A 9,745-nucleotide genomic window follows, 5' to 3' on the forward strand; every position below is an offset into this window, starting at 1 on the left:
GATGTTTTTCTATGCAAATGTGGTATTTGTATTTTTTCCTCACTGGTTCCATATTGAACATCTTTTCATGTCAATAAATAGAGATCAACGTCATTATTTTGATAGCTGCATAGCATGCCATCTCTCTGCTGGACACCTAAGCTGTTCCCAACCAGTATCACAGAAGTAGTACCGTACCCAGGCAATCTTGTACATGTGTCATATTATTTCTGTAAGGTTAGTTGCCAAAAGTGAAATGGCTAGGTCAAAGTGTGTGACCATTTTTAAGGCTCTCAATACCTAAATACCAGAACCACACACCAATTCATGCTCCCTCCGGCCGTACACTGCAGTGCCTGTGTCCTCATGTCCTTACCAACACACCACACACTGAGAACGGTGCGTCTAGGCACTGACCCGGTCAGATCCAACAGCCCACACGGTGAGGGAGGGAGGTGGAAGAGACCAATGAGGAGTCAACATGTATAGGCCAGTGTGCCAAGGTGGTAGTACAGAGAATGCATCAAGTCTGGACTTCATGACCTGCCAAGGACAGGTGTTGCAGAAGGCTCCCTGGAAGAGGTCGGTTCTGAGGCTAGCCTTGACGGACCACCAGGAGTTAACTGAGCAAAGAACGGGGAAGGGGCATGAACCAGACAAAGGAAATGATCCAGGCAGAGGAAAGGTCCCAGGCATGAATATTCAGTCCCTTTTCAGGAAACAATAAAAATTTCTGTAGCAGTTGGATTGAAATAGTGCCGGAGGAAGTAAGGATGGAGGACAGGAGTAATGGGTGAAGAGGCTGAAAAGAGGGGTTGGATCTGGTAAGAGGAGCTTTCTTGCTGAGCAAAGGAGCTTTAACTTTATCCAGGAAACTGGATAAAGATCATCAGACGCCTGTGCTGGGAGGCAGAAGTGGGCATAAAACCTGTGAGTGGAAGACACACTGATAATCAGGGAGGGAAAAGCACTGATGTTCAACTCAAGAATTTTGCTCTCTCATCACCGCTGCTGAGCTCTGTGAGCTCGGGCACAGTCTTTTCATGTGTGTGTCTAGTAAAATAAAGGGGCCGATCTAGGTCCCTTCCAGGTCTAAATTTCTGTGAGCCTGTGAACACTGGCATATGCTTTGACTCTTTTTTTTCCCCCCCAGAAAAGGTGGCCATTAAGATCTTGGACAAGACCAAGTTGGACCAGAAAACCCAACGGCTACTATCCCGCGAAATCTCCAGCATGGAGAAACTGCACCACCCCAACATCATCCGCCTTTACGAAGTCGTGGAGACCCTCTCCAAGCTCCACTTGGTCATGGAGTATGCAGGGGGTGGGGAACTCTTTGGCAAAATTAGCACCGAAGGGAAGCTCTCAGAGCCAGAAAGCAAGCTCATCTTCTCCCAGATTGTGTCTGCCGTGAAGCACATGGTGAGCGGGGGTGAGGAATGCGAGTCTCGCTTACATCCCCCCCACAAAGGGAGCATGGGGCTTTAGTGTTCCATCATCCAAGTGTCCCAGAGGGCTTTAGTCCTACAAGGGCAGAAAGTAGTCCCTTCTGGGAGAGTCAGAAGCCCGGCGGAGATCATGCTCCTTGCCTCTGAAGCAATGCCCAGGGCTCTCCAGTGATAGGGCAGCCTCTGGGCTTGGGAGAGTTGGCAGGAGTCAGTCAGAGCAGCCGGATGACCACCACCCGCTCGTTGGCCACACCCATTTCTCCAACCCCGTCTTCCACTACCCAGAGAGCTGGCTCCTTGCTGCTTCTTCGTCTTGCCTTCCTAACCTTGTGTCAAAGATTTCCTCTCCCTTGTTAACACATCTCGCATGACAAATCCTATCCACACTTCATGACCCAGTTCAGTTCTGTCTGTCGCTGAAATTTTGTTCAATCTCACATCAGCCCACATCGATCTTTCTTGACTTTGGTGAACTCCTTTAGCTCTTGCTGCCTCTGTGCTCAGCAGATTAACAATTGATTAAATCATTCTTATCTCAGTTCTGCAATCATTTCTTTAGATAAATCTGGATTCGCGAAGCACACTCTCTAGTTCCTTTAAGAGCCGGTTCTTCTGTGCCCTTTCTATTGTTGCCCTTATTGCTGGGCACACAGGAGGAAGTTGACTTGCAGACCTGACTACCTTTTAATGACTCTGTTAGTGCAAAACACTGGTTGCTCTGCACTCTTTACCCAGATCCCAGTCCAACTGGCAGAAAAGAGACACTTGTTTGGGGGTTAAGAGGCTGTTTCTAGTTCACCCCTTTGTGTGGATGTTGTGGGTCAAGGATGGGGATCAGTGACCTCCTGGACAAATCATTAGCAGGGGAATTAGTGACCTGAGAGACCCAAGATAGTAGTTGGGAGGAGAGGGGGAGGAAAAACCAGTGAGCAAGAGAGAAGAACCTGGTTGTGATGGTGAGGTGTGTTCCTGACCTGTGGTATCACCAGTTGTCATTTAAGGGGCCTATACTGTGGTGAATCGTCCATGGCCAGGGAACAAGCCAGACCCATATCATGCAATAGAACAGATGGGAAAAGAATATTCCATATTCTACCTGGAAAAGGAATCTTGTGGGAGAGTAGAGAATCCAGCAGTAGAGGGTACAGACTGAGTCCTCTGAAGCTGTGTGCCCTGACATTTCTCCCAGCTCTCTAGTCTGCAAAGAGGAAGGGTGAATCATAGCCATAGTTCCCAATGTTATTATTGAGTGTGCTTACTGTGTGCCAGGACCCTGCTGAGCGCTGCAGATACAGCGTCACATGCAGTTCTCATGACAACCTTACGAGGTGGCCATCAGTGTCCCATTTTGTAAAGAAGAAAACTGATGTGCACATTACATAGCTGGTGTTGTTAAACCTGGAGTCAAACAAACTGTCAGGCTCCAAACCTTGGTTTCTTACCCCAGGAGGCCCGAGCCCTTAGGACTGAACAGGACAAGGGACCTCAAGATTGTCTGTCTGGCTTCAGAATGCAAGGGTGGGGTGGGGCATGTGCTCACAACCCACAGTGGGCCCTGCTGCCAGAAGCTTGTCAAACATAGTCTTGTTCGGCCCTTCTACTGAATTCTGTAAAGGAGCCCACCTAAAGGAGCATGGTTGGATGGCAGGAGGAGGTGCTCCAAGCCTTCTTGGGGTTGGCCGGAGTCAAGAGATTTCCTGGCTCAGCCAGGAAAACCCGTCTATGGCCTCAAAAATGAAGGGTTACTGTGTCATTGTGTTTCGGAACATGTAGATTCAAAAGATCTGGGTCTTATTTCTGGCATAATTTCCTGAGTCCACAAGTGTGGAACAGACCCCAACACCCACTCCACAGAATAGAACTTTCATGTCTGAGGCACGTAGGTGTTGTGTTTGGCTAAAGGTTATGACAGGACAGCTCTCAAGGTTTGCTGGCATGAATAATTTCCATGGAATTTCTGTTATTACTCCATCTTGCTGTTTTAGAGCAACGGATGTATTTTTTTTAATGTTGGTATTTTACTTTGGAAATGATCAATTTCCCATGTCTTCTTCCACAGCACGAAAACCAAATTATTCATAGAGACTTGAAAGCAGAAAATGTATTCTATACCAGTAATACTTGTGTAAAGGTGGGTGATTTTGGATTCAGCACAGTAAGTAAAAAAGGTGAAATGCTGAATACCTTCTGCGGGTCTCCCCCCTACGCTGCGCCCGAGCTTTTCCGAGACGAGCACTACGTGGGCGTGTACGTGGATATCTGGGCCCTGGGCGTGCTTCTGTACTTCATGGTGACTGGCACCATGCCATTTCGGGCAGAGACCGTGGCCAAACTGAAGAAGAGCATTCTCGAGGGCACATACAATGTGCCTCCAGACGTGTCTGAGCCCTGCCTCCAACTCATTCGGGGAGTCCTTCAGCCCGTACCCACCGAGAGGTACGGCATCGACTCCATCATGAACAATGAATGGATGCAAGGGGTGCCATACCCCACCCCTCTGGAACCTTTCCAACTGGACCCCAAACATTTGTCAGACACCAGCACCCTCAAAGAAGAAGAAAACGAGGTCAAAAGCACTTTAGAACACTTGGGTATTACAGAAGAGCATATTCGAAATAACCAAGGGAGAGATGCCCGAAGCTCCATCACAGGAGTCTATCGAATCATTTTACATAGAGTCCAAAGGAAAAAGGCTTCGGAAAGTATCCCAATAATGATACTACCAGACCCTAAAGGAAGGGACCTAAAGAAAGGGTCCCGTGTCTACAGAAGCATAAGACACACATCCAAATTTTGTTCAATTTTATAAATTGCACTAGACTGTTGGTAATTAACCAAAATCATTGTTGCTGCTTTTAAATTTTTCACGGATGACTTGGTGGAGACATTTTTGTAATTTTTAAATAAATTTAAATTTAAGGTATGCATTTCCCCCGTCCCCCCATCACCAAAAAAGTCTATTGGCTCCTATTCTGACTTGATTTGTGATCTTCTCTTGTTCTCAAACTCTCGCATTCATTCATTTAACCAGGAAATAGTTACTTAGTGCCTATTATGTGCCAGGCACTGTTTCAGGTGCAGGGGAAACAGCAAAGAATTTAAAAAGCCAGGTTCTTCCTGTCCTATGCAGGATAGTCTAGTGCTAGACAAAGGAACTAACAAAAAGAATGTTTTTAAAGAAAAATATTAGTGATAAATGCTATGCGGAGAATTCAAAGAGGGTGATGTGATATTAGAAGCTTGCTGCTTTGAATTAGATCACTAGGGAAGGCCAATTTGAAGAGATATCTGAGATCTGAATGAGAAGCAGGAGTGACTCTCGAAAAGCAAGCAAAGAGCATTCCAGGAAGCTGCTAGGGGTTATAGACTGGCTTCTTCCCAAATGAGCCTAAGACAAAGGCTTCCATGCAGAGTAGTTTATTTGGGAAGCGATCCTAGCCAGCAGCGTGAAGGGCAGGGGACAGAAACGGGGAAAGCCAGTACGAATTGGCCAGTGCTACAGGTGACTGGTGTTCAGTCCTGCAGGATTCTGAGGAGCCTTAGGGAACACTTCTCAGGTATCTGCCCAAGGAACAAAAGGTGAAAACATTTATCCATGAGCTCCTGATCACCACTGGTCAAGAGTGGTCCCACAGTGTTGCCTGCCCTGAACTTCCAGATTGTGCTGTGTGAGTGCCAAATGCGTTCCCTGTGCTTCCCATGCCTTAGTGTCAGAGAAGTCCTGGAGTGGGAAGAGGTACACACCACTGACCTGAGACGAGATGTGGTCATGTAGGAGCCTGCATGGAAACGGTCACTGCACCGCGGTGTGCCTGGAGGAAGAAGTGTAGCTGAGGGGCTGTCCGATACAACCCCCCACTGGCTCGACTCAGATTCCCGCTCTAAGCCCAGTCCATTAGTCATCTTCTTCTAGGGGGTGGGACTTAATGCAGCAGGATTAGTAGAACAAGCTACAGCAGTGGTCCTCAAGTTCTAGTGCATCAGAATCACCTGGAGGGCCTGTCAAAACAGACTGAGGCCCCACCCCCCGAGTTTTTGATTCAGTACATCTGGGGTGGGGCCCAAGAATTTGTATTTCTAATGAGTTTCGGTTATGCTGCAGTTGCTAGTCAGGGACCACACTTTGAAAACCACTAAGTGACAGTCATGACTGCAGCTGGTCCTAAGGCTAGACTCACCCCTCCCTCCTTCCCTCACCCATTCTAAATTTCCCTCATCTTTGGCCAGCATTTCAGCATGTCTAGATTGACCCAGACCTTTATTATCAAAGGATCTGAGCCTTTCATTGCCTTGCCCTTGTCAGGCCATGGTTGCTACAATTGCCTGCTTGCTGTTACCATGAGGCCCACAAGTGATACTTCAGTGAATCTCTTGGGTTCCAGACATACTCCTCTTTACCTCTTTATGATAATCAGGGTCAATAATCTCTCCACCAGGATAATAGCTCCTTTCTTTGCCTGCTTGTCCACTGGCATGGAGATCCTAACGTGACCATGTGATAGTTTGTAGTTTCCAGTTCCCTGGACCCTTACTGGGTCCCCTAGTGAAAGCATTCCCCTGCCCCCAGAACCAAAACTTCTCATCTAGTTGAGCCTAGGTTGTAGGAAAGAGAAGTAAAAATTCTTCTAGTGGGTCACTGATTGCGATGCTGAGAGAAGTCAATCCTACTTCTACTCATTGGTCCCCAGACCTATGTATTTTAACAATAGGGGGATAGATCTACCAGCCATTGTGAGAGCATGCACACTGGATCGTGGAGGACAGCACCTCAACCCTGCAGGTACTGCCTCAGCTGGTGCCTTCGCTGAGCCACCCCACTGCTCTATTTATGCGGGCTGCTTCTGGTGTGGAGGTGCACATTCAGATGGGTAGATCCCATGGTTGCTCAAGTGCCCATTGCCGCACTGCCTTTGCAGAAAGTGGTCCTTGGGTGATGTTATGTGAGACACCATGACAACGGGTCAGATATTCTCTCTGTTGTAGCCTGATTATTAGAGGATACACCGCAGGCAGGAAAGGCAAACCCATATCCCGAGTAGATGTACCCCAATAAGAAATCACTGCTGCGCCATCTGAATTTATGGCTGTGGATCTGATAATGCCCAGCTCATGAGGCGACACCTCCGTTTGCTTGGCCCCTTAATGTCCCATAATCAGGTGCTCAGTCTCTAGGAGGGCTCAGTAGTGTGCCAGGAGCCTGTGTAGTTCTCTGTTGCAGAAAGCATGGCTCTCCAGGACCCTGCAGGGCTGTGCTGTAACCTTCTGCTGAGGCTGCCAGAGACTCCAGAGTAATCTTCACCGCCACATGTACGAGCCAGAGTAGCAGCGCAGTTTGGACAGAAGCCTGAAACTGGATCTTTTGTGTGTGTGTGTGTGTGTGTGTGTGTGAACCATTCGAAACTGGTAGCCTTGATAAATGGGTTAGAGGAATATACCAAGTACAATATATGTGCTTCCAAAACCCCGAGATGCCTGTGAAACGCTGTGCCTCTATCCCAGCGCTAAGGAGTACGAGGTGCAACAAATTGTCCTTTACCGTAAAGGAGTATGTATGTCACTGGTCCGCTAAATATTTCCTCAGGGTGGCCGGTCCCTGATTCTTCAGGGAGTTTCTCACCCATGTGCTGGCACACAAATCTTACTAGGGCCTCAGGAGTACTTGCCACTTTCTGTTGCCAAATCCACCTTGAATGCTGTTTCTGCAGAATGGTCAAGGTCCTTCTAGACCACACTGTGACATAGAGCGGGAGATTTAACATCGCCTATGGGCAATGAATAATTGCTGGTCATCCCAGAGAAATGTGAACTGCTTTTGATCCCCCTTTCTGATGGAAGAATGAATGCAATCGCTGCCTATCAATGCCAGAGCTTCCCATTAGTACCACAGCCAGCATGGCAGTTACGGCAAATTCATGGCAGTCCGCCATCATCCTCTATTATCCACCTGCTCTTTGGGGGAGTCTGATGAGTAAGTGAAGTGAATGAGGTTACGATGGAGCCCTTTACCTCTGTGTGCTTTCAAATTTTGGATGTTGACACTGATAGCTGCATTTCCTCTTGGGACTGCTCCTGATTTACTAACATGGCACATTTTCAAAGGTTCCCATGTGGCTCTTCCTCCCATAATGGCTCTTACTCCACACGTCAGGGGTCTAAATATATTTATCCCAAATATACTCGTACTTGGAGACTGGGGAAAGAGCCCCAAGGTGGGACCCCTTGTGAGACAGACTTTGGCCAGAACTCCATCTATCACCTGGTTTCAACAGACCCTGTCTACACAGAGGGCCATAATGGTATTCAGGGTTCCCTGGAATCCTTTTCAGTTCAGAGCTTTTATCCAACAGTCCTTAAAAACTCTGGGTATGTATATTGCATATACTTGTGGCAGCAGGGCTTTTTCTCAAAAAGACCCGGCCTCCCCCTCACTGTGCACTGGATTTGTATATTAACTTAGATCTGGGACCATGATTTTCTCATTGTAACAGGCTACAGCAGCCTTCTTTTTACCAGCTTGCCTTTCTTTTTTGGGTTGTACAAGTCAAGTAACACTCCAGGGAACTGTCACTCGGAACTCTATGATCTATTAGCCATTGTTACCAAGCCCTGCAGATCAAGGCATCCTAATTTCCATTCCAGCCTTACCATCCATTGCATTGTGTCCACCTCACCTCTGACATTTAATAACACATGGGCTCTATCATTCAAGAACCCCACCATCCTTTATCATAGCATGTCCAGTTCTATGGCAGCATTTTCTGTCAACATTTGCCTTCAGTAGGCAGCCATCACTGAAGTTTCCAGATGCTGAGCATTCTTTATTGCCTCAGGGTCCAGAGCTGGTCAGCTCTGGGGGTGGGGTCATCATTCCACCTACTACAAACAGCAATGGGGTGTTTGCCATGACTGATGAGTAAACCGGCTCCAACTTCCTTTCTTGAGGGCCTGACTGCTTTGTAAGACTATTCTATTCTGGGTATCAATTGTCTTAGCCTCAGTTCTCCGTAACAGAACAGCCTGAGACAAAAACTTGTAGGCAAGTCATTTATTTAGGAAATGATCCCTGGATACAGGAGATACACAGGAGTACAACAGAACAGAGGAAAGCCAATATAAAGATACACCGCTGAATTGGCCATAGAAAAATTCTGCAGTTTTCTGAATGTTTGCCAGAACTGTCTGCCCAGGGACTAAAAGGAGGAAGCATTTATCCACCAGTAAGTGACCATTGGTCAATGGTGGCCCCATGGGAACCTAACACCTCTGCACTTTTGGGCTGTGAAACTGTGAGAACGAAATGAATTCTGTGGGGATCCCAAATCACAATTTGGAAAGGTACATACCAAGAATCCAAAGGGAAGTGCTAGCATATTCTCTGAGATCCTGGTCAAAGACTGCATGGAAGGAGTTGCCACAACTGTGACAGGAGGAGAAAGAAGGCAGGGCAGGTGTCTGATGTGGGGCCCAGGGCTCCTGATACACAGATGAAATGCTTGAAGGCTGGAATACACTTGGCATGTGTGAGGAATGGACGAGAAGGCAGGATGACTGTGGTACTGCGTTGAAGTGAGCAGGGACCAGATCCTGTAGTTTGTAAGCCTGAATAAGGAATGTGATACATAGCCTGAAAAGTGCTCACTACTGAGTAAGGTAGTCCAGGCAGCCTAGGGAGGAGGCAACTCTTGAGCTAGACCCCCAAGATCAACAAGGTTTTGCTAGGATGGGTTGGCGATGCTAGTTTAACAGCATATGAAAGACCTGGAGGCATGGGGAAGCTTTTGCAAAATTAATTCGCTAAAACTTCTATTATTTTTTTATTATAGATGCCTGCACAATGGTGAAATTGGACAAAGTAAAAGATGAATTCCTGGGTTTTTACCTGTAAACATTTAAAATGCAAATTTTTTTTATTATAAGCTCCAGCCCTGATATAGAAACATAATGAAGACTGGCATTCATAATCTTCAGCATCAAATTACTGCCTTTATTACAATGGGAGGAGGGCAGGTCACAGGTCAACTATTTTCTTCCACCACCAATCAGGGAAAAAAATGAGGAACCTATGATTCAATTTAAGAGCAGTTGCTAGAAATTTCAAGCAAAGCATTCACTTTTATGTCAAGATTACATAGCTTTCAAATATTTAAGGATCCTGTTACATTCCCTGCTCGTTTGATTTCTACTTTACTGTTTCTTTCAGGACATTTCAAACAGCAGACAACAGATGAAGTGTTTCAACTAAGTCACAAGAGGCTCAAAAGTAGCTGTTTGGATCTATCTGAGTTCGTCTAGTGTTAGTCTTAGACTTAGTGTTCATA

The 9,745-nt window shown here is 46.7% G+C and overlaps 1 protein-coding gene across 1 annotated transcript in view; it reads left to right on the forward strand.

Annotated features, from left to right (window-relative positions):
- Window positions 1-9,385, forward strand: part of NIM1K (NIM1 serine/threonine protein kinase) — a 62,179-nt gene extending 52,794 nt beyond the window's left edge. Inside the window, exons 3-5 of the mRNA XM_074328960.2 lie at window positions 1,133-1,401; window positions 3,487-4,347; window positions 9,251-9,385. Coding sequence (XP_074185061.1) covers window positions 1,133-1,401; window positions 3,487-4,236 — 1,019 coding nt within the window. The 3' untranslated portion in view covers window positions 4,237-4,347; window positions 9,251-9,385. The remainder of the gene's footprint in view (window positions 1-1,132; window positions 1,402-3,486; window positions 4,348-9,250) is intronic.
- The last annotated feature ends 360 nt before the right edge of the window (window positions 9,386-9,745 follow it).

The sequence above is a fragment of the Rhinolophus sinicus genome, chromosome 3, assembly GCF_057876585.1.
Source record: "Rhinolophus sinicus isolate RSI-liver-muscle chromosome 3, RSI-T2T, whole genome shotgun sequence".
Lineage (NCBI taxonomy): Eukaryota > Metazoa > Chordata > Mammalia > Chiroptera > Rhinolophidae > Rhinolophus > Rhinolophus sinicus.